The 24,870-nt window shown below is 38.1% G+C and overlaps 5 protein-coding genes across 8 annotated transcripts; 3 read left to right on the forward strand and 2 right to left on the reverse strand.

Annotated features, from left to right (window-relative positions):
* Nucleotides 1-7,706: 7,706 nt before the first annotated feature.
* LOC109181296 lies at nt 7,707-9,226 on the reverse strand. Its single transcript, XM_019331048.1, has 3 exons — nt 9,128-9,226; nt 8,754-8,951; nt 7,707-8,705 (listed from the first exon to the last, which is right to left on the reverse strand). The coding sequence occupies exons 1-3, from the start codon at nt 9,224-9,226 to the stop codon at nt 7,707-7,709; spliced, it is 1,296 nt and encodes a 431-aa protein (XP_019186593.1).
* A 3,711-nt stretch (nt 9,227-12,937) lies between these two features.
* LOC109181297 (zinc finger BED domain-containing protein RICESLEEPER 2-like) lies at nt 12,938-14,026 on the forward strand. Its single transcript, XM_019331049.1, has one exon. It carries the CDS (start codon nt 12,938-12,940, stop codon nt 14,024-14,026), a length of 1,089 nt encoding a protein of 362 aa, XP_019186594.1.
* A 51-nt stretch (nt 14,027-14,077) lies between these two features.
* LOC109181298 (zinc finger BED domain-containing protein RICESLEEPER 1-like) lies at nt 14,078-15,667 on the forward strand. Its single transcript, XM_019331050.1, has 4 exons — nt 14,078-15,023; nt 15,117-15,181; nt 15,288-15,295; nt 15,625-15,667. The coding sequence occupies exons 1-4, from the start codon at nt 14,078-14,080 to the stop codon at nt 15,665-15,667; spliced, it is 1,062 nt and encodes a 353-aa protein (XP_019186595.1).
* A 1,967-nt stretch (nt 15,668-17,634) lies between these two features.
* On the forward strand, nt 17,635-20,107 carry LOC109182390. Of its 4 annotated transcripts, none has more exons than XM_019332568.1 (3): nt 17,635-17,779; nt 18,534-19,166; nt 19,701-20,107. In XM_019332568.1, the coding sequence occupies exons 2-3, from the start codon at nt 18,647-18,649 to the stop codon at nt 19,712-19,714; spliced, it is 534 nt and encodes a 177-aa protein (XP_019188113.1). In that variant the 5' UTR covers nt 17,635-17,779; nt 18,534-18,646; the 3' UTR covers nt 19,715-20,107. The 4 variants fall into 4 exon arrangements, with proteins under 4 accessions (XP_019188113.1, XP_019188112.1, XP_019188110.1 ...); XM_019332567.1 differs by having other exon boundaries at nt 19,761-20,107; XM_019332565.1 differs by having other exon boundaries at nt 19,848-20,107.
* Nucleotides 20,108-20,813: 706 nt separating this feature from the next.
* LOC109182391 lies at nt 20,814-24,478 on the reverse strand. The gene is made up of 3 exons (XM_019332569.1): nt 24,303-24,478; nt 24,058-24,206; nt 20,814-21,141 (listed from the first exon to the last, which is right to left on the reverse strand). Exons 1-3 carry the CDS (start codon nt 24,415-24,417, stop codon nt 21,064-21,066), a joined length of 342 nt encoding a protein of 113 aa, XP_019188114.1. The 5' UTR covers nt 24,418-24,478; the 3' UTR covers nt 20,814-21,063.
* Nucleotides 24,479-24,870: the final 392 nt, after the last annotated feature.

Below are 24,870 nucleotides of genomic sequence, written 5' to 3' on the forward strand. Positions count from 1 at the left end.
ATCACTTCATGTCGCCTGACCACAAGATTTTTGACCCAATAAACGTTCTTTAAAAAATATTTTAAAAAAAAAATTATGGTTACTTTGAACATAAATATTCCGCAAAGATTAATAATTAAGTTGACTTCCAAAAGATTAACTTGACTCGTAATTCGAAGTCTGGAGAAGAAGGTATGATGTGATGTATAAAGTAGAAAGTTATATGGATAATGTATACTTTTTTCTTAATACGGTAAGCATCCATATTTTATTCGAGTTGCGCCCATTTACGTGTCAATTCTCCTCCATTACAATTAAATTAATTAGTTTGCTTATTTTAATTACGGTTAAAATACGTTTAATTAGTTTGCTCACACTAACACCAAAAAGAAAGAAAAAAAAAAGTTTGCTTATACGAATTTAATTTATTGATTCAATAAATAGCATTTGGGAGAAATAGAGGCCAATGTTCAAAACTCTACAGTGCGGAGATTATGATCATGTTTCGTAACATAGTTAGCTTATCAGCCAATTTTAGCTTATTTAATCATTATTAGTTATTTAATTTGGTTAAACATTCAATATAATTGTTTGATTAATTAGCTTTCTGTAACAATTTATAGGTCTAAAATGCTAAAATTCAAAAAGCTGCTCAAAGTAATATTTTCGATAAGTTTTTTGAAAAAGTCTTTTTGCATGTAATCAGCTATCAGCTAACAACTAATTTACCAAACATCTTTCTACAATGAGTTAATGCTATCAATTAATCGAACTCATTAACTCAATCAGCTATCAGCTAACAGCTGTTTACCAAACACCCCCTATGTACGAAGTGAACAAACCCCATATGAGAACCGACATTTGACCCTGTTTGCTGAGCCACTGATTTACCTCCTCCCACATATTTTGTCAGACCAGAGTATAAGGGCCGAACTCTTGGGATTGGAAATTAAACCAAGAAGAATACATTTAGTTTTGATTATTATGACATTCAATAAGTTATTACACGACTTAAAATTCTTAAAATTCAGGATATGCAATACAAAAAAAATTAATAACTTTTCTATGACGCAAAACATGCAAGTCCTATAATACATTAATACCGCCATAGAATTTTCGTGCGAGAAAATTGGGAAGGAGGCTTGGAAAAGACCAAATCCTCGTGCATATTTAATAGTTTGATTAACGTTTGGACTAAAACTGATCAATTTAATTATTTAAAGTCATGAATAAAATTAATTTGTTGAATGTAAGGACTATGATTCAATTAATGTCGGTTTAAGGACTAGAACTTATGCTGGTTGCGTGAAGTTTTTGCATAAATTCTAACACAGGCAAAGTAGATTCGATGGAGGTGGACTGATTCGTGATGAGTAGGGGACTTGGATTTCTGGGTATACCATCAACGTTGGGAAGTGTTCTGCCGAAGAGGCCGAGGCTTGGGCCATCCTAAAAGGGTTTGAGCTTGCATGGAAGAAAGGTTGTAGACATGTGCAAGTTGAATGCGACAACAACAACGGTTGAAAAGATAGTATAAAATGACATTTTAAGTGATTATTTTGTGTTACAAATATCATTGGAGTTTACTTTTTATTTGGGTTGGGTCTAAGTAGCTTCGGGTTATTTGAAGAGAGACGGAGAAATGGATAATTGTACGTTCAAAATGGATAATGAGTACGTGAATGAAAAATCGATTCTTAAAGTAAACACATTTGAGTTGGAAAATGAAAGTGAAAGGGTATGGAAGAAGCATGTGTCCCACATTGAAAAGGAAATTCAGTTTGCAGTAGATATATACAATACCCTTTTAATGAAAGTTTGAATTATATAATTTAAAAGTTCTCACTCGCGCACAGGATTGGGGATGCAAATCAACACCAAAAACCTGCCCAATTTGAAACTTTTTCTCGGGAAAAACCCTTCCCTTCCTCCTCCAAAATTCTGTGTTCTTCCTTCATCTAGTTCGTGTACTTAATCGATCTTTAAGTCAAAGTTCGTTTTATCGTAGAAAAATTAACCTACAACACTCGTAGCACATGAATGACGTCAAATAAAGTTTTGAGGAAAATGTTAGTGTGACTTGATTCGAACTTGGCCACGTAACTCTTTCGGTTTTGTGCTTGTTTTCATAATTTTCTTCGTAATATATATTTCCAACAAGAACATTGTTGAGTGACAAGCAAGACATGTAGGAGGAAGTAATTAAGTGGATCAATGGCTAACGTTCTTAAGGACACGGGCATGAGATGGATGGGTAAGCTAACTATTTGGCTAAGTATGCAGATGTGTGCCGGCACGAGCTTAACTTAATACTTCAATAGGTAGTATTTGGAATAAAATCGAGACTAAGGTTCGAATCTTAATAACGATAGTGTAAAAATTATGTTCAAAGTGAATAGATCCCTTAGTACATTAATTTATTTAAAAAGATATAATAAGGGTTGGAAATGCGTATTTTAAACTTATTTGATGTCATGGTAATGTATACTAGTTTATCAAGAAACCAGAACAGCGTCATTTCGTAACATCTTAATTAGCCATTGTATTATGAGCGTTCCACGTTGATACCACAAGGTCAACAATTAGTATATAACAAATAATTACGCTAATAGTCATTACGCAATTTTATAGGATAATCACGGAAGGAATGAAACGGGTCTAGCATTTTGTAACCGGTAAATTATTGTATGGACCATGGTTCACACAATGTTACGTAGACCATAATAAAAAGTACATTTTCAATATACTAAATGTACATTATTTTTATACTGAATATACATTACATAATATAATGTACACTCAGTACAAAAATAATGTACATCTCCTGAATATAATGTACATTATTTTTGTACTGAATGTACATTATTTTTGTACTAAATATACATTATTTTACAATATACAAAATATGATCCATACAACTTGTATAGACCATGGTCCACACAATAATGATTGTTTGTAACCAAACGTAGTAGGGCAAATTATATTGCGGAATCGTGTCCACTTTTCAAAACTGTTCATAATTATGAATATATAGTTCAAAAATTATGAACATAGAGTTGTGAACATAATTATGAACATATAGTTCTGTAATTATGAATATAGAGATTCAATAATTGTGAATATATAAAGTTCAAAAATTATGAATATATAACTTTATAATTATGAACATATAGTTCAATAATTATGAACATAGAGTTCTGTAGTTGTGAATATAAAGTTCAATAATTATGAATATGAAGTTCAAAAATTATGAATATATAGTTTTATAATTATGAATATATAGTTTAGTAATTATGAACATAGAACCGTGTCCACCTTGCAAGGTGGACACGGTTCCACAGCATAACGATTGACGTAGTAGCAGGTATTTCCTCTTATGTAAATACTAATTTTATCTACGCGCGCTGCGCAAAAATAAATGTCCAACATTAGTATTTAATGTTAAAATCATAATTATCATTTTTTAAAAAAAAATAATATTTTATAATTTTTAGTTGTAGAATTCGTATTATATACTAAAAAGTATAGCTGATATTTTAGTTAATAATTATAGTATGATCAATAATTGTTAAAGTACGAATTTAAATATGGTAAATGATTAAATATAATTATGGTGTAATTTAATGTATATTGGCCGAAGTTTAATAGTGTAAGATAATTTTATCCGTTAAAAATGATAGTATAATATTTGTACTCGATCTTATAAGATTTTTAGATTTTAGATATTTATATCATTATATATATATATATATATATATATATATATATATATATATATATATATATATATATATATATATATATATATATATATATATATATATATATATATATATATATATATATATAGGAGTGATCACATGTGGCCATGTTGTTAGGTGTGGTCATATGGTCAATTATAGGCCATTAGATTAGATAGATCCAATGAATTATATTAATCAAGATTTTTTCAGGATTTTAGTGCACATTCTCTTACCCAGCGAACTGCAAGGGTAAACTCGTCATAAAACACCGGAATAGAAAAAATCACATTGTTGTGTGTTTTATTACACTATTGGTGCATGTTGTCAACACTGTTGGGGTATTCTGGAACCCGGCCGCTATAAATGGCCACTGTAATTACCATAACACGGGAATACACCATTGGTGTGTTTCACTGTGGTGTGTTTTATTACACTATTGTGTATGTTGTCAACACTATTGGTGTATTCTGGAACCTGCTCGCTATAAATGGCCACTGTAATTACTATAACACCCCAACTTACCAAAACGCACAAAAATCCTCTGAATTATCACTGCCGTTAGATTAAACTGATTCAACGACACAAATACGACCACATTACCACACCTAATGACATGACCACATATGAGTGCTATTCTATATATATATATATATATATATATATATATATATATATATATATATATATATATATGCATGCGCTCAGGTGCAAATAAGTGTCCAGGAGGAAATATGCGAATGAATCAGCGCGCGACACGTGTCCAGATATAATAGATTAAAAAAAATGCGGTGACATTATCGTAAATAATTGAATATCGAAGTGCAAGTAAAATTACTTACATCGTAAATAATTGTAATACATTTTACTTGCACTTCGATGTTCAATTATTTACGAAAATGTCACTTTTTTTAATTCATTAGATCTGAACACGTGTCGCGCGCTGATTCGTTCGCATATTCTCTCTTGGGCACTTCACTGAGTGCAATTATATTTATATATATATATATATATATATATATATATATATATATATATATATATATATGAGTACTCAAATGATAACATACTTTTAGAAAACAAACGAAGAACCAATTGGGTGTGTGAACACTCCATTGTAAAAAATAAGAACTTATTCTAACTCATCATCTTGACAAACAATGATTCTGATCTTACCCTAATTTTTTTTATTTTTTTTTTTTTTTACATCAGAACGGAGGGGGATACCCAAAAATCAAAGACACCTGGGAAACAAAGCTACCAGCTTGTCGTGACCAATAATGTCACTCAGCTCCGGAGGCGCATCGTGGACCGCACGGTAACCAATCTGATGGGCGAGCGCCGCCGTAGCCAGCCAATCTGCTGCCTTGTTCCCTTCTCGGAAAACGTGGTTGAAATGAATTTCACTAAACCTTACGATCTCCTGCACACCTCCTTACAATGTTGTTATCAAAATCTGCCTCGCTCTTCGTCCCGCGGAAATTTTCCAGGAGGCGCTTAGAGTCACACTCAACTATGAGTTTGGAAACCCCATTTGTGTTCGCCATGCGCAGACCGTGGTAAAGTCCCCATGCTTCCGCTTCCAAAGCTTGGCAACGTCCTATGTTGACAGTGAACCCTCCACGCCAATCCCCATGTTCATCTCTGATGAGACCACCGCAGCCTGCCACTCCGCTGCCCTTGCAGCTTCCATCGATGTTGAGTTTGAGCCAGCCGCTATCAGGTTTTTTCCACCCCACCTGAGTGTCTTGGTTCCGCCTTGTTCCTTTCTCCGGATGGATGCGCTTGGAAAACGCAGCTTTGACCTCTGAGTCGTAGTGGACAAGCCAATCTAACTTGTCTTTCACCGGGATTCTCCGGCCGTTGAAAATGCCATCATTTCTCCAGCGCCAAAGCCACCACAACCTGATGCAAAACTTCTCAGGCCAGTCCTCCCCAAAGCCCTGACTTATCTCACCCTTCAGATTCGTCTCTAGCCAAGGCTTCCAAGTCATCGTGTTCAGGGTGGCCGCTATCCTCCTGGGCATAACCGGTTCCCAAATACTTCTCGCTGCCGGGCACGTTCGAGATGTCGCCTGGTTCGCTCAGCATTAGTAAGGATCTTTTCGTGCCGCAGCAACCAGATGAACATGCATATCATAGCTGGTACACGGATTCGCCAGAGGTTGCGCCAATCTTTGTCTATGGCATCATCAGGGGATTCCACAAGATGTTCGTACATGGATCTTATAGAGAATTTCCCGTTGAGTTCAAAACTCCATCCCACCTTGTCAGGCACAAGATCCTCCGTGAGAACGTAGCCTGCAAGTTTATCTTTGGTTTCTGCCGTCAAGACGTGTTCTAGATATTCCCACTTCCAACCCCGCGTTTCATCCCAGTAGTCTCTGACAGGGGCATAGAGGGCAGGAAGAGATAATGGTACATCGAGTTGTGCGTACAGCGGTTCAGTTGTTAGCCACTTATCCATCCAAAACTGTGTGTTCCTGCCATCCCGTACCGAGCTCATTAATCCTTGCTCCATGTGTGGCCACGCTGCCGATATCCCTCGCCACGCATTCGATGTACTTCTCCGTGTTTGCCTAGCAGCAAACCCGTCCCTAGGTTGTCTGTATTTGGTGCTTAAAGTTTGCGCCCAAAGACTGTCTTTCTCCGCTATTAGCCGCCAACCCAGTTTCGCCATGTAAGCCGTGTTCATCTCGTTTAAACGCTTGAGACCCAGACCTCACGCTTCTCGTGCCGTAGTGGCAAGATCCCAGTTCACCAGGCTCATTCTGTTTTGTGTACCATTACGTCCCCAGATAAAACTTCTCGTTCTCTTTTCGATCTCTAGGCAAATGCTTTTAGGAAGCGAAGTTGTTTGCATGGTATAGGCGGGTATCGCGTTTAGCACAGACCTTGCAAGAACAACCCGTCCCGCCAAAGAGAGCGTCTTCGCTTTCCACCCCTCAAGACGGTTAGAGATCCTTGTGAGCAAATCCGAGTGAGTTGCACAGGTGACACGCCCGTGTATAGCCGGAACTCCCAGATACTTTCCCAGGTCGTTGGTGCTTGCAATGCCTAGCCGCCCTGTAATGCCTGCCGCGAGACCTGGTTGCGTGTTTTTTGAAAAGAGCACTTGTGATTTGTTGAAGCTAATTTTCTGTCCCGAGGCCTGGAAAAAACGGTCCAAGCAGTCCTTGACTATCTCCACCTGCTCGATTGTAGCCTCCGTGAAAAGAACCATGTCATCTGCAAAACAGAGATGGGTTAGAATAGGTCCATTAGTAGCAAGTTTGATACCCTTCCATTTTTTCCTATCCACTTCTGCGACTATGAGCTGGCTCAACCGATCCATACACAACACAAAGATCACCGGGGACATTGCATCGCCTTGCCTGATACCACGTTCCGGGCGGATTGGCTCAAGTCGATCATCGTTCCAAATGATAGAAAGCCTTGGCGTGCGTATACATGCCATAATGAGATTCCTTAGGGATCCAGTAAAGCCAGCACAATCGAGAGTGTTTTGAATGAAATTCCAAGAAAACCGGTCATATGCCTTCTCTAGATCAAGCTTGATTGCCATGTATCCCTTAGCCCCTCGTTTTATGCGCATGGTGTGCATGACCTCCTGGAAGATGAGGACATTATCCGTTATCTGTCGGCCTGGAACAAAAGAACTCTGAAACGGCCCAATAACCTTGGGTAGGATGCATTTAAGCCTGTTGGTAATGGTCTTGGTGATGATTTTGTAGCTCACGTTACAAACGCTGATCGGCCTGAACTGCTTTATATTCTCCGGGACCTGAACCTTGGGGATCAGGGCAATAAGAGTGTCGTTCAAACCATCCGGGAGAATACCTGTCGTGAAGGCCTTGTGTACTAGCTGATAGATGTCTTCCCCGGTGACATCCCACATGTGCTGGTAAAAGCCCGCTTGGAAGCCATCCAACCCCGGAGCCTTGAAAGGCTTCATGTCTTTGAGTGCATTGTAGACCTCATCTTTGGTTACCTGTCTATTGAAACACCTCCAGTCGAGGTCTCGTAAAGCCGGGAAATTTGTGGGGTCCCTGTGCCCTCCTCGGAGAATAAGTGCACGTAGAAATTCCGGATGTGGTCCTTGAGCCCTGTTTCCTCCGTAATCCATACTCCGGTGTCGTCAACCAAACTCCGGACGGAGGTGCGCGACTTGCGGATGGCAGCTGCTGCATGGTAAAAAGACGTATTCCTATCCCCCGAGCAAATCCATTCCTCCCGGGACTTCTGGTACCAAAGGAGTTCCTCCTGGTGCAAAGTGGCTTCTAACTCCTCTCTAAGCTTGTGCTCCAGCTTCTCAAGGCCGCGGTGGTGTGTTCTCGCCAACACCTTCTGAATGCCATTAATCCGAGACAGAAAGATCCGCTTGCGCTTGAATATGTTTCCGAAGGTAGATTTGTTCCACGCCGACAGACCAGCCGCCAAGTTACGTGTATTGTCCATAATGCTTTGGTCTGAGATACGCTCAACAACCCCTCGAGCATCTGCATGGGTCAACCAAGCTGCTTGAAAAACGAAGGGCGCCACCTTTGGTTGATGTTTTCCACCCTGAACCTGTAATAAGAGAGGTGCATGGTCAGATGCGAAACGGGCTAGGTGTGTAACACACGCACCTGGGAAGCGCAACCTCCAATCCGTGTTGCACAGAGCCCGATCCAGTCGGGCACCTTTAGGGGCGCAATCGCCACCATTTTTCATCCAAGTGAGATGTGGGCCCGAAAATCCCAAATCAATGAGCCCCTCCTCCTGGATCCAGCTTATAAAATCCGAGCTCCGATGGGCCGAGAATGAAATGTAGTTGCTTGTCTCGTCCCTGCTAGTAACAGCGTTAAAATCCCCGGACGCGGTCCAAGATCCCGTGATGTTGCGTTCCGAATGCCGAAGATCCTTCCGCAGTCTCCGGCGCAGATGGTGGGTAGGACTGCCGTACATCGAGGCTATGAGCCAAGGCGGCTGATTATTTTCTTCCACCTGCATAAGAATAAACTGGGGGTGAGTGTATAAAATTTTTAGCCTTACCGGGTCCCTCCAGAATACCCAGATGCCACCGCTAAAGCCCACAGCTTCCACCCTGATCCAATCTGAAAAGCCCAACTTTTTACAAATCTCATTCGCTTGAGCTCCGGACACCTTTGGCTCGAAAACGCTTAGGATGCTAGGCCTATAAATATTAAGAAGATTTTTAAGTGCACGAAGGAATGCATTTCCTCCCACACCCTGGCAGTTCCAAAAAATGCAATCCATAAAAAAATTTAATTAAAAACAGGAGAAACACGAGACACAAAACAAACATAAATAAACGAAAAAAAAAACTCGTAAACCGGGGTTACTCAAGAAGTTCCCCCGTTACCTCCACTCCCGCATAACGCCTGGACCCCGCTGAGATCCATTACCACGTCCCCTTCATCGTCTAGGAGCTCCGGAGGGTCGCTATGGTGCTCTTTTGACGATTGCCATACCAGAGACGGAATGTGGTCCCCAGCACTGCCCATGCATACGCGGGCCGTCTGAATCACTAGGCCTCCTTATTCCCCTCTAACCACAACATGCTCTTCCTCTTCTGCTGCCCGCCTGGGTGTCCCTTCGGTTCGTCGTCGCGGTCCCGAGACGGCGACATTCTCATTTGTATTTCGTCCCTGCGGTGGCGCCGGTGTATTCAAAATCTGCTTTTCCTGCGCAATCACATTTGGTCTACGGCGGCTATCCCCTCTGCTTGCATTCAATTGGCTCTTGGTAGGTGGTGGGTTGGCGTTGGCGTCACTGCCTGTCTCAAACTCTGTTTCCCTCGCAGCTTCGACGTGGTTCTCCGGAGGCACAGGCGATGTCGCATCCAAGTCCTCTTCTTCATCTTCAGTCCGCAGCGGTGCAAATCTAGAAGACCTTGTCATCAATCCGCCTCTACCTCTCGTCGTCTCTCCTCGGTTCGCCGGTTTTCTGGAGATCTTGTCGGAGCTCGCCGCCGCCGGGCGACCTCGCCGCTGTGGTGTGAGCATCCAGGCGCCAAAGGGGATGGTGGGATTCGATGTTTCCTTCGCAATGGGCGCAGAAGTGCGCGCAAAGGCTGGATTCAAAAACTCCGCTTGATCCGTCACTTCCTCCGCGTCTCCATCTTTCTGGCCATCTCGTTCCTTGCACAGCTTCGGGCATGACTCCTTTGCATGTCCATACACACCACACGAAAAATAAACTAAATGAATACCCTCATAAGCAACGTACCTGATCTTACCTTCGTAGTTGAATTTTGAAATGATTGGCTTTCGCATGTCTATCTCAATACATAGGCGCGCAAACATCCCTCGGGACCCCCAAGCTGGTTGCCCTATCAACTCGAACTGTGCGGCCAATCCTGTTGCCAAGCTTCCGGAGAAAAATAATGTCGTAGTACTCCATTGGGATACAGGGGATCCGCGCCCACACAAGAACTTTTTTTGTTGTATCGTTCATCGGGTCGAAATCTGGCTCCCAAGGCTTGACGATGAGGTAGTGGTCAAGGATCTTCCACGGGCCTTCATACATTGCAAATTCCAAATCTTCGAAAGATCCAAATCGTACCAAGTAATAATCATTCTCCAGTGCAATCAGGTCCATGCCACCTTTCGGCTTCCACATCGCCATGAGACGCCTCAGCATGTACGCGTAGCCAACTTTCCGCCCCATCACCTTGATGATGAGTGATTTTCTCCACGGCGCCCTGATCATCTCCAATTCCTCCTTGGTAAGCCTGATCGTTGGGCAGAGGGGATCATCGTTTTCCTCCGCGATCAACTCCGCATGCACTCGCTCCTGATCCGGGCTGGGCACATGCGAGCACTGTCCAGGTTCGATCCATCCGGCAAGGCTTTCCGCGTATGTACGTCTGACCACCGGCTGCGCTTGTTGTGGCTCCGATCCTGCCGGCACTACCTGTGTCTCCCTCGCTGCACTCTTATCAGCCGAGGCCTGTGCACCATCGCCAGGCAGATCTTCCAACGGCGTTTCCTGAACCATCTCCACCTCCTCCATCGGATTTGCATTGGGGCTTATTATCACCAGCGTGTCGTTGTTTGGGGCTACCTCACGTTTCGATTTCTTGGTGCTACGCTCAAGAAGATCGAGATCTTCATCCGAGCACGGTGTCGAGAGCGTTTCCGAACTCATTGTTTACACCCAAAAATAGTATTGATCTTACCCTAATTTTTTACATAAGATCTTACCCTAATTAATTTGGAGTAAAATTGTAATTCATTAAATTTAGAATTAATACATTAGCAGTTGGTTTTTTTAAATGAAATCTATATTAGTGGTCCACTTTGTAATGATTGTTGGAAGAGTTTATCTCTTTTTTTTAAAAAAAAAAAAAATACTTATGATTATTTAGAAGGTAATTGGCAAACGAGTTAAGTATCAAAAGTGGGCAAATTATTTTGTGGACTCGAGTCTACCTTACAATGTGGGCCCAGATCCAAGTTACACAATTTACGTACTGAATGTTCATAATAATTTTGTAAAAGGTAAATTGCACAATTTACATATTGAATGTTCACAATTAGCATACTAAATGTAAAAGGTAAATTGTGAATATTTAGTATTAAATTGTGAACACTCAGTGTGTAAATTGTGAACATTAAGTATGTAACTTGTGTATATAATTGTGATCATTCAGTATATAAATTATGAACATTCAGTATATAAATTGTGTATTTTGGATTCGGGTCCACCTTACAAGGTGGACCCTAGTCCATTGTATAATTGTCCTCAAAAGTAGGGCTGTGCCAAAACCGACCCACCCGAAAAACCCAACCGGCCCGAACCCGATTATACACCCTAACAACAATACCCGAACCGAGAACACGAAACAAAGCCGGTTAGAAGGAGGCGGGTTGGGGGTTATAAAAACCCCCCCGAACCCGTCCGACAACCCGAATTAGGGTAAGAGTTCGTATACCCTAAGGTATACGATGTCGTGTAAGCGGTGTATATATGTTGCATTCGAACGAAACCCTAGTCATTCCACTCATTTGCACAGCTTCCTCGTTCTCTCGTGATTCTCGTCTTTCTTCTCTGAAATCTGAAACCCTAGTTAGTTCTTACTTCTTTCTTCTCCAGTTCTCTGATTCTGTGAGAGTGTGAGACTCTGAGTTCTCTCGTTCTCTCTGAGTTTCTTCTAGACACTGAGAGTGTGAGTCTCCGGTGGAAGCCCTATTCTGGACGACCGGTGGCCGGTGCGGTGGATTGTAGAGTGCTGTCACGGTCTCACGGATTTGAAGCCCTTTGTTCTCGGGGGTTTGATTTGGAGAAACGAAGTAATCTCTAAAACCTAATCTTAGACATACTTAGATTATACTCTTATATATTGTGATACTTTGTTGTTAGTTGTGATTGTATGATTCTGATGACTGTGACAATGTGAATCTGTTGAGAAGTTCCGAATTGCATGTCACTTGTCCCTTATTTGTGAATTTTTGATCTTTTGATTAGGGTTTCTATGAATCTATGATTATGTGGACTGTGACAATGTGAATCTGTTGAGAAGTTCCGGATGGCATGTCACTTGTCCCTTATTTGTGAATTTTCGATCCTTTGATTAGGGTTTCTATGATTATGCGGACTGTGACAATGTGAATCTGTTGAGAAGTTCCGGATTACATGTCACTTGTCCCTTATTTGTGAATTTTTGATCCTTTGATTAGGGTTTCTATGATTATGTGGACTGTGACAATGTCAATCTGTTGAAACTTTTTAGAATCACTTAGTTGTGATTGTATGATTTGTCTGTATTGTTTGTGGAAGCCCCTAAGTCCCTAACCCCTATTGGCTGTTGGATGTTGTCTGTGTTGGTGAAAATGGTGGAAGCCCCAATTGTAACTACCAACTGTAAAATCCAGAAAAATGATGAATGTACACTTCAGGCTTTCAGGTTCCTGATTTCTGGATTTTTTTGTCACTTTGTGTGATTAATGTGATACTGTGATTGTATCCCTGTATGCATGTATAGATTATAACTTATAAGTTATAAGTTTATGGATGTATGACCCTTAATAGTGAATTCCTTAAAGTCCGAATTATGAAATTTAGAAAAATGATGAAGTTAAGAAGTGCATGTCTTCTGATTCTGGATTTCTCTAGTTCTCTCAGTTCTCTGTGACTATCTGAATATCTGATTTTGTTCAATATGTTTCCCACTGAGTAGTGACCACTATACTGATAGTATTCCATTTACTTAGATGGAAAATATCATAGAGTCTGGAAGTCAATCTTCTAAATCTTCAATTGATGGGTCTACAGTGGTGGAAGCCCAAACTGTTGACACAAATAATCAACAGAATGTGCAACCTACTACTGCAGTTCTTGAGAAGAAGAGGAAGATTGTTGAGTCCAGATCACAAGTGTGGGATCATTATGAAAAAATTAAGGATAGTAATGGTGTTACTATCAAAGGCAAGTGTATATATTGTGCCAAAATTTATCAATGTCAATCTAAAAAGCATGGTACTACCTCCTTGAGAAACAACATGGTTAGCTGTCTGAAAAACCCCCACTCTAAAAACACTAGACAATCACTGTTAACCTTTCAAGCTATTACAAATTCTGATGCATCTCCTGCTACTGTTGGTGAGTTAGGAACTTGGGTCTTTAACCAGGAAGCTATTAGGAGGGCCTTGGTTGAAATGATTATAATTGATGAATTGCCTTTTAGATTTGTGGAGGGTCCAGGGTTTAGGAAGTTCATTCTGGTGGCTTGTCCTAGGTTTAAGATTCCATCTAGATGGACAATTAGTAGGGACATCAATCTGATTTATGAAGATGAAAGATTGAAGTTGAAATGTGTTTTTAGGGGGAACACTCAAAGAGTCAGTATTACAACTGACACTTGGACTTCTATTCAGAGAATTAACTACATGGTAGTGACTGCCCATTTTATAGATGAAGAGTGGAAGCTTAACAAGAAGATTATCTCATTTGTCCCTATTACATCACATAAGGGTGAGTCTGTAGCAAAAGTCCTTGAAACCTGTTTGCTTGATTGGGGGATTAGGAATTTGTATAGTATAACTGTAGACAGTGCTTCATCTAATGACACTGCTATAGGTTTTTTAAAAAAGAAATTGATGTCTTGGGGAACATCTACTGTGAAGGGCAAGTATATTCACATGAGATGTATTGCCCATATTCTGAACCTTGTTGTCCAAGATGGCCTGAAACAATGTGATGCTTCTGTGAAGAGGGTAAGGGAGGTTGTAAGATATGTGAGGAGTTCACCTGCTAGACTTAAGAAATTTAGGGACTTGGCTGAGTGGAATGGGATTGAATAGAAATCTTCTTTGTGTCTAGATGTTCCAACCAGATGGAACTCTACATATCTTATGTTACAATCTGCAATTACATATGAGAAAGTGTTTGAGTCACTTGAAGAAAGTGATAGTTCCTACAAATCAGATCTGTCTTATGTTGTTCCTAATTTTCTTGATTGGGAGTCTGTGAAGAGTTTGGTGGAGATCTTGAAATGTTTTTATGATATGACAATAAGAATTTCTGGTTCTTTATATGTCACTTCTAACACTTTCTTTTCTGAAATTTCTGATTTATACTGCCTCTTGAATGGCATGGTGGAAGCTAGAGGGTCTGTGAAACTGATGGGAGAAAATATGAAGGCTAAATTTGAGAAATATTGTGGGGATATAGATAAAATGAACTTGATGATATTCTTTGCAAACATTCTAGACCCAAGAGACAAGTTAGAGTACATGGCAGCACAGATGAATCACATGTATGGTGAGGTAAAAGGTAAACCCTGCTATGAGAAAGTGATTGCAGCCTTGAAAGAGTTGTTTAATGATTATGCTGCCTCTACTTCTGCCTCTACTCCTGCTTCTTCCACTACTGGTTCTGTCAGTACTCCTACTGATTTTTCACAGTCTACAGTTGGGAGGCCCCAACATTTGTTAAAGTCACAGATTAAGAAACAAAGAATGGAGAGTGGGGGAATGAAAAAAACAGAGTTAGAAATTTACCTTGCTGAGGCAATAGTTGAAGAGGAAACTTCTTTTGACATACTTAGATGGTGGAAGTTGAATGCTGAAAGGTTTCCTATCCTTTCTAAGATAGCTAGGGATGTTTTAGCTATACCAATATCTACTGTTGCCTCAGAATCTGCCTTCAGTACATCTAGGAGGGTTTTGGATCCTTTTAGGAGTTTATTAACTCCTAAAATTGTGGAAGCTTTGGTCTGTACTCAAGATTGGCTTAGGCTACCAAATACCCCATTATCAATTGAGGAAAATCTAGAGGAATTGGAGAGATTTGAACAAGGTAACACATTCTATTCTAATTTTTTTTTACAATTTGTTATTTCCTATTTTCCTTATAATTTTTACATTCTATTCTAATTTTTTGTTGTTGCAGAAATTGGTACTGATGGTGGCAGTGGAACTGGAAGGAGTGGTGGTTCTACACTTGCTACAATTCCTGTAATGCTATGCTTTGTACTTTATACTTTATACTGTTGTTTCTGTTTGAATGTATTATGTAATGCATTTATGCTGTTTGCCTGTTATTCATGAGGCTTGCTTGCAGCTGGCTTGGTAACTAATTTAATTAGTTGCTACCATTGTAAGTTGTTACATTGTTGGTAAGTTGGCACATTTTACTATTTTATTATGTTTTATACTTTTATTATATTATGGCCATGATGAAAGCTTCCACCAATGATCTGAAAAATAAGGGATTAAGCTGGTATGTTGCTCCATCCTCATGGGGATGCTGTAGCAATTTCCCCTTAATCCTAACTTTGATATGGATAAAAAGCTTACTGAGCCAAGTTTATAATTGTCTAATGATATTCTGTTGCTCAATAACTTATTTTTGCTATTTGGCTTATTGCTAACTTTGCTTAAGTTTTGAGTGTTTACAGGAAGATGAAGAACAATAGGAACTCTAGAAAGACTAGGAAGTAGGAACTACATTGGAAAATTCAGTACTTTTTTGGCATGTAATTGCAATTTGCAAGGATAATTTATTGACTTAATTGCATATTCAGTAGTTTTTTTGCATGTAATTGCAGTTAGAGTAATCTGTAATTGCATGTATGTGATATTAACTTTTTATATTTAAAGTGTTTTGTTCAATTTTGTAGTTATTTCTTTAATTTCATTATTATCCTACAATCCGAAATTAATTCGGATATCCGATCGAACCGACCCAAATCGATATTTAGTAAAACCGAATAGATTTCTTAAATTAAAAAACGAAATAGGATTTACATAATAATATCCGAAATCCGAAAGGGTTGCCCATCCGCCCAACCGAACCGAACCGACCCGACCGATGCACCCCCTACTCAGAAGTGTTAGTTGTTCCCAAATAAATATATTACTACAATAGTTATTGTATGGACCGTGGTGAATATTATGAGTAAAAACAAGAGAAAATTGTCAAATAAGCCCCTAAACATCAATCATTATTGCATGAACCATGGTCCACACAATTGTGTGGACCATAAATAAAAAGTACATTTTTAATATACTAAAGATACATCATTTGTATACTAAAAGTACATTATTTGAAGGTACATTATTTTAGTACCAAAAGTACATTATTTTATATATACTATCAAATAATGTACCTTCAGTACACAAATAATGTACCTTTAGTATATTAAAAATGTACCCTATATTCATGGTCCACACAAGTTGTATGGATCATGGTCCATTCAATAATTTGCTCCTAAACATTACCCCAAAAGTCAATTAGGCCCCTAAACTTTAAAAAAAAAAAAAAAAAAAAAAAAAAAAAAAAAAAAAAAACGCAATTAAAAACTCAAACATGTCAAATTGGGTTCAATGAAGTCCAAAAATTGATAAATGACTCGTTATTACAGCTCATTTCAATTCCCGCGACCGACGACAAATTCCAACAACGGCAAAAAAGTCGTCGCTGGTCACCTTCTAATCTTCTATTGTAGAAGGCGACTAGAGCGCCTAAGAAGGCGACCTTTCTGGTCGCTTTGACCAATAGAAGGTGACCGGCGACAGCTTTGCCTTTGCCGATCGCCGGAATTGAAATGGCCTGTAATAACATGTCATTTACTGGGTTTTTGGGCTTCATTGACCTAATTTGACATGTTTGAGGGTTTAATTGTACTTTTTAAAAGTTTAGGGACCTAATTAACTTTTGAGGTAAAGTTTAGGGGCTTATTTGACCCTTTTCTCTAAAAATAATGTACATTATGTGTTAGAATGATGTATATTACGTGTTAAAATAATGTACGTTATGTGTTAAAATAATGTACATTACGTGTTTAGAATAATGAAACATCTGGGGTAACATAACGTACATTATGTTTTAAAATAATGTACATTATGCTTTAGAATAATGTACATTATGTTTAGAATAATGTATATTATGATTATAAAAATATATGTTGCAGCTAGGCGCACAAAAAAGTAAAATTAAACAAAACGACATCGTTTTTGGGTTGTGGTCCACACAGCTGTGTGAACCACGGTTCATGCAATAACGGCAAATTATTGCATGGACCATGGTCCACACAATGTTATGTGGACCATAACTAAAAGTGCATTGTTTTTGTACTGAATGTACATTATACAATATAATGTACACTCAGTACACAAATAATGTATATCACCTTAATACAATGTACATTATTTTTGTACTGAATGTACATAATTTTTGTATTGAATATACATTATTTTACAGTATACAAAATATGGTCCACACAACTTGTGTGGACCATGTCCATACAATAATGATTGTGCAATAACTATTGAATATGTTATATGTGGGCTCTTGGGCCTTTAGTTATATATGGAAAAATAAATAAGTAAAGACTAGGGAGGATATACTTTAAAATATTCCAAATTCAGTAAGCCCAGAATTGCTGGCCTGGATTGAGGATTCAAATTCGAACATCATTTTACCAAACCAACACTCCCTACGACCTTTGCAGCTCTGCATTCAAATCGAATGAAACGGAAACCCATATCAAAATTTCTTTAATTTTTGCTGCCTAATGCCGATGATCTCTCCGTCTCGTCACCAACAACCATGTATGTCAAGAAATCTTCTTTTCTTCCCTTTTTTCTATTTTTATTTTTTTCAAGAGATTTTTCCCATTTAAATATGAGAGCTTTGGCATGTAATTTCTGCATTTGATACATCTGATTGTGTTAAAATCTCCGATATTTGATACCCATTCTCTCTTTTGTTTCATTTTCTTAGTATTGCCCACATAACATTTGAGCTTGTTCATCTTTTTCCTGTTTTATTTGAATATTTTCCTTAAACTTTCCACCGCATGCTTTTGCCGTTAATCTGTTATTTTGTAACTCTGATGAGAAAATTCTAAAAGAATTCAAGTATCCCACATTTCATTTGCAATTTCTTGGATTTTTAATTTTTAAAAAATCATTTTCGTTTTATTATTATGATTTTGATGCTTCTCATGTTAATAGCGTGGCCATTTCTTTATCCCTAGATCCCTTTTGATTAAAAAAAAGTAAAAAAGTTTCTAAATTCGTGTTGTTATTTCAGATGTTAATGCATATAATGAATGCTATATGAACCTTCAAGATAGTGGAGAAGGCAAAAAGTTTAGGGTTTTTGTGGTTGCTGCTTATGATAACTTTGTTTATTAGCATAAATTAAAGTAGCCATTAGCCATTGTATACAAGTTTGGGTTTAGTGCCAAAGTAAAACTAGGAACACAGGAAGAAACATTCTTGTTTCTTTAGTTTGAAGTGAATAGATAGTGTGTTTTTAATCCCGAGTTTGAAATTTGAAGTTTTGGTAACTATGTTGCAGATAGTGAGATATCGTAGCGCGAGGAGCGCAGGGCGTGTGATGTTTCGTTACTTCAAATGGCGTGCTTGAGTTGCGTAGTAACATTACCCAAGGGCTGTTTGAGATGAGACGATATGGATTCTAGAAGAGGCGATAGAGACGTTGATTTGGAGAGTGGGGGATTGGTTCGAGAGAATAATGAAAGTGAAATTCAAGAGGTGAGATTGTTGCACAGATCTTGGAGTGGAGGGTTGTTGGGAGAGCCGATAGTTTCACATCAAGACGGTTTGCATTCGAATGAGAAGGCTACGAGTGCAGATGACATTTCGGTTAAGAATAGTGCAGAAATAACCGAGATTCACTCGACTAAATTGAAGGACAATAAGGGAACCCCCCGAGGGAAGAAATCAAGTAAAGAGAAGTTAAAGAAGCCAAAGCCGCCTTCAAAGCCGCCTAGACCTCCCAAAGGTCCCTCGTTGGATCCCGCTGACATTAAACTCGTTAAGGAAATCTCGGAGATGACAGTACGGAAGCATAAAAGGATGGAGCGCCTTAGGTCGTTGAAGAAAATGAAGGACAGGACGCCGTCATCAAAAACTAACATCGTAGCAATGGGGATCACGATTCTGTTCTTCTTCATAATTATATTTCACGGTACAAATGCCCTCAAGACCTTGAACCTTTTAGTATCTCTCTAGTATAACTCACACACATTTGCTTACCGATATTAGTACTATGTATATTTTGTACCCCCAATCTAGCCTAGCTATGTGACTACCTGGTTTAACTTCAAGTTGCATCTTACCCTGTTGACTCTTATGGACAATTGATAGTAGTATCGTTTAGTGTTGCCTTTTGTCATAACTGAGTCAATGATTTTTGTTTTAGGGTCTGTTTAGAAATCCGAAAAATGACTTCGGGAAAATGTTTTCTGAGTTTTCAGTGTTTGGATGCAATAGGAAAATCCATTCAACGGAAAACATTTTCTGTTAACTGGGGAAAATGAAGTCATTTTCCGCCAAAATGTTTAAACATACAATTCTACTCATTTTTCAGAAAATAAACTAAACACACCAAGTTTTCCAAAATGCAACCAAAGACTGGAAAGGAAAATGTTTTCTGGAAAATGAGTCATTTTTCAGAAAACATTTTCTAGAAGTTATTTTCCTGCTTTCCAAACAGACACAGTTATAAATTGTTGATTGAAGTAAGAATGGCCTGCACTAACAGCAGGGATATGTTTTTCAGTTACTTTGCCCATCTGAATATCCATTCTCATAAGCATTGGACCATAACTTATGGATTGAGCAGAAAGGTATGGTTTTTAATTTTCAGGTGTCTGCCTTTTCATAGATGATGCCTCTTCCGTCTCTCCAAATACATCTATTGAACCAGTGAGCTAAGCCCTAACGAACAATCCTCCATCGAGCTTGTTGGAGATAGGATTCTCGAAGGAACAAGGATGGAAAATTTTAGGAATTAGCAAATACTACTTCCATGTACAAATGTCACTTTGTAGAATTTGTAGGTTTTAAACCATTTGGAGTGAGTGTAGACTGACTTTTAGCCAGCCTGCATAGGAATCAGTTTGAAACCATTAACTAATGAGCAAATACTAATTTTGGTGCCACGAGTATTTAGCAAAATGACAATTTTGATCCACATATTTAATTTTTACCAATTTTCATCCATGACTATTGGTTTATTATCAATTTTCATCCACGACTATTGTTTTTACTGCCAAAATTAATCGTGCCGATTACCCTTTCGTTTAATGCATGCCGAAATATAAAATTATAAAGAGTATTTTTGTCCTTTTCAAATTAAGATCCCAATTTGAGCGTGAATAAAGGGATTTAAATCCTAAGATCGATTCGCAGTTCTCCTCCTCAAATTAAGATAAGATGAAGAGGAGAATTGCGAATTGGAATCCATCTTACAACTTAAATCTCTTCATTCATATTCAAATTGAGATCTTAATTTGAAAATGACAAAAATACCCTTCATAATTTCATATTTCGGCATGTCTTAAACGGAGGATGACTGGAGTGAAAAACTTTGGCACTAAAACAATAGTCATAATAAATGAAAATTAGTACTAAAATAATAGTCATGGATGAAAATTGGTAGAAATTAAACATGTGGACCAAAACTGTCATTTTAGTAACAATGACCAAAATTGGTATTTGCTCATTAACTAATTTTTGCTTTTCCAATGATCAAATTCAAATCTAGAATTCTTTTAATTTCATCAAGGCAATTAACATATTCACAGCTCATCTTCTGTTGATGCAAATGAAGGGCCAAGATGAAGAAGTAAACTGTTTCTGTGGTTTAGACCAAAAGTGACAATTCATGAAAAACCAGAATCACAAGTAAAGCCAAAGCATGATGTCCAATAGTGCATGCTTTCCTTATCCAGATTTACTAAACAAAAGGTCTAGACTCCCTGAATAACTTAAGCTCTTACTCGAGCTCAGAGCAGTAAATATTACAAAGCGCATTCGTCAAATAAACTTATGTGTGGGGTGGCCAGTTATCGAAAGCGTTGTTAGGATTTCACAGGCTCCGCTCTAGGCCTCCATAGTCCCAGTCTATATTTGTGGGTGTATTTCAGTATTAGTTTCCTCTGAAACATCAAAAAAGCAGTATCATTACAGTGGGCTGTGAAAGTGAGATACGAATATAAAAATTAGCAATAAAGGTACAGATATTAGCATTGAAACATATACTACGTACTAATTTACCTAGAAGAAGTTTAGTTCTAAAATAACTAATAAAACAAATCATCAGAAGCTAGCAACCACCTCCACTGCAGTAAAAATGATATCCTTCAGCAGTGGTTCGGTTTCTTTTCCTGAGAAACTCATGTGATTTCTTGCATTAGCTAGCCTATTAACAACCAGTGTTTCAGCCCGAGGCGATTTCAGCCCTAAGCGGGTTTTAGTTGGCTGGCCGACTAACCAACTGACTAGGCGCCGAGTTGGGCGCCTAACTCCACCTAGTTGGCACCCAACTAGGCTGAGTCAGCGCCCAACTTGGCCAAATGGTATTTTTTACCTGCTCGATTGCTCCTTTTCTATATTCCTCAACCATGTATTCAACTAACCATCTAACATATGTAGTTGACTAGTTTGTGGGATTATAATAGTCTAACAACTCATAGCCCTGAGTGGAAAAAGCAGAAACGATATTACTCGAATTACTCGACCGCCTAGGCGCTAAGCGCCCCCGGGGTACCCGACTAGCGCCTAGCGCCTTCTGCAACATTGTTCACAACTAATCAGTGGTATTCCCTAAATAACTATTTTTGTGACATTACATTGAAATTTTTCCTGAATCTTACATTTTTATTAAAGGGCCTCTTTATAATTAATAAAACAATCCCTAAATAACTATTTTTGTGACATTACATTGAAATTTTTCCTGAATCTTACATTTTTATTAAAGGGCCTCTTTATAATTAATAAAACTGGGAGTTCTATTCAAAAGTATAATCTGACTTCAATGACCATGGGGACTGTATACCTTGAAACTTATCTTCAAGATTAAAGTCATTTGACGATTAACATATTTCACTGTTATCATATAAGGAACTCTATTAAATTGTGAAGCAACATACAAACTCAGAATATTTTTAGATAAACGAAGGCTAGCTATTATCTTCTATCAACCCAGGATAAGTGTTGTTTTTTGGAAGGCTTTAATACTTGGACAATGAGAAACATGAGAACACCATGGACAATCAACACAAACATGGAAAGCAACACAAACAAGTGCTTTCCAAAAAAAATGTCAGGAAAATGGTGGAATTACAGACATTATAAGACAGAAGGCCAAAAATATATAGGCTCACTACTATTCATTGCTACAGTAAACAAGCGCATTGGGATTTTTTTTTTTTTTTTTTTTTTTTTTTTTTTTTTTGCATTTATGCGAGGATGGAAATTGCTGCTATTTTGAGGGTCTTTATCTCCTGGTGGAACACTGCCACAATTTACTGTTCAGCACCTCACTTTTTGCCAGACTACTCTTATTCACTCATTTCCCGATATCGTGTTGTCTTAATTTTTATAAGGGTTTCTACTTGTTCTTCATTGAATCATGGCATTTTGAGCAGCTAGCCACATAGATGCCACAATTTCTCATTGAAATTTGAAATTGATCTGATAAACATAATTTTTAGCCATACTTTATGCTCCGTATAATGCAATGAATTCAAACAGTATTTCATCTTCAACCTTTAGCTCAGAACTACAGAATATTGTGACATTCAACAGTAGATCTTGAAAGATCAACCATTCTGGTTAATATCATGATCCAAATTTTAATACTGGTGATATATCAAAGTAATAATTTTTTTCAGTTTCAGTATAAACTTGTTGCTTTCTTTCTTAACCCATACCTAAACATTAGAGACACAAAACATGTTGTCTACACTTAATGTATTATATGGAAAATGATGATTTGTAACATTTATATAAACATTAAAGTCCTTCCATGAGGGTGGATATACAATCTTTAGAGACATTCCTTTCAGACTTCAATCAAGAGTAGTCTTAGAAAATATTTCAATGCACTACTTGGAACAACCACCGGATTCAAGGTCAAGCTTGAAGAAAAGCATGTGTTATGGCTTACTATATATTCAAAAATCACAATGACCCTTTGAAATAAGAATTTAAGATACTTGCTGCTGAATTTTGGTGTATATAAAGTATAAACAATATACATATATACTCCTTACAGGCAATCCCATATATTCCTGACCTAGCTCATCAATAAATTACCTACTTACCTAGGCTAAATTTTCAACTGGAAACATCACCGTCCATCAACTGGCCAATTAGCATTTTTTGCAAATTTCAGCACAGATTTGAATTTGGCACAGGGATATTATCTATTTGTTTTCATGTACCTTATAAATTACTTTCCATCCAACGCAAAGGAACTACATAAATCCCAAAGTCATGGGCATTACAGCACTATTCCTGTTACACCCTTGTTAGTTTAGGGGTGCATGTGCATAAGAAATAAAGTCTAAGGGACCAGAATTAGTAAGCCCACTATCAATTTTTGCATCAAATCATTCTATTGGTAGCTACATTAGTCTGAAACTAAGCCCATTATTAATCTTTGGGACACACTGAAAAAATTTAGATAGCAAAGGGCAAATAGGCAATATGAAATTCATAGCAGCAAGGACAACTACTGATAATCAAAAGATATTTGTAGAACTCCCAATTCGAAAAGCATTTTTGTAAGTAAAAATACTAAGACTTTGAAAGAGGAACCAACTGAATTCTACAGGGGATTATAATGTGTGGGGGGGTGGGGGGGGGGGGGGGAGAGGGGGGTGAATCACTTAGTTACCCTAGTTGCAAAGCTGGTTCAGAAAGAAAAGAAAACCAGAGATATGTCAAAATTTTCAGAAATAATTATCATGGCCATTACAATTCCAAGGACACAATACAGAAATTGACAAAAAATAAAAAAATAAAAAATGTAATCTATAGCAAAAGGAGAAGCATTGCAGGGAACTTACATGCTTTACGGGGATGCCAAGACGCTTGAGCCTAAGGGTTCGAGTAACCAGAAGCTTCTGGAAATCTCCGATCTCGGACTCAATCTTTTCGGCATGGGTCTCTACCCCTTTCCCCACTCCGTTCAAGAACTCTGGAATCCCCACCTTCACTGCAACATTTTCAAATTACCCAAAAACATAAGCATATAGCGAAATGAAGAAAAGAAAAAATGTTTTATCATGTATTGATTTCCAACAAATCATACCTATGTACTGATTGGATTTGGAGGAGAAACTAGAAAACCCTGCGAAGGGTGACAGTGCAGCATTTGATGGTATAGGAAATCTTCTGTTGAGGGAAAAGAATTGCCTCCACGCCATGGGAAGAAACTTCAATCTCTGTTCAGCACTCCTCTAGGTTTTAACTTCAAAACCCTCCTACAAAAAACTCTATATCGTAATAAGGGTTTATATATTTAAATTGATACTCCGTACATAAAGTTGTATTTATTTTAATCACTACTAAAAAATTTATATCGATGATTAATAAAAATTTTAATTTCAATAGTATATGTTTACTTAATTTTTGTTATAATTGTAAGTTTAATTTTTTATTTTTTTTGAAAAATATATGTGGTATTTCATTAGAAATATGCGGAAATAATGTCAGGTGGGAGAAGATCCCAGTACATAGCAGCAGTCTGCTGGTAAGCCGAAGTAGCTAAAGCATGAGCTAAATAATTATCTAGTCTAGTAATAAAATTAAAAGAACAAGACTGGAAAAATTCGCAGCTGCTCTGCAGCTGTCAATGGCATAGCCGACGTAAGAGTGAA

Source organism: Ipomoea nil, unplaced genomic scaffold (genome assembly GCF_001879475.1).
Source record: "Ipomoea nil cultivar Tokyo-kokei standard unplaced genomic scaffold, Asagao_1.1 scaffold1043, whole genome shotgun sequence".
In the NCBI taxonomy this organism is placed as follows: domain Eukaryota; kingdom Viridiplantae; phylum Streptophyta; class Magnoliopsida; order Solanales; family Convolvulaceae; genus Ipomoea; species Ipomoea nil.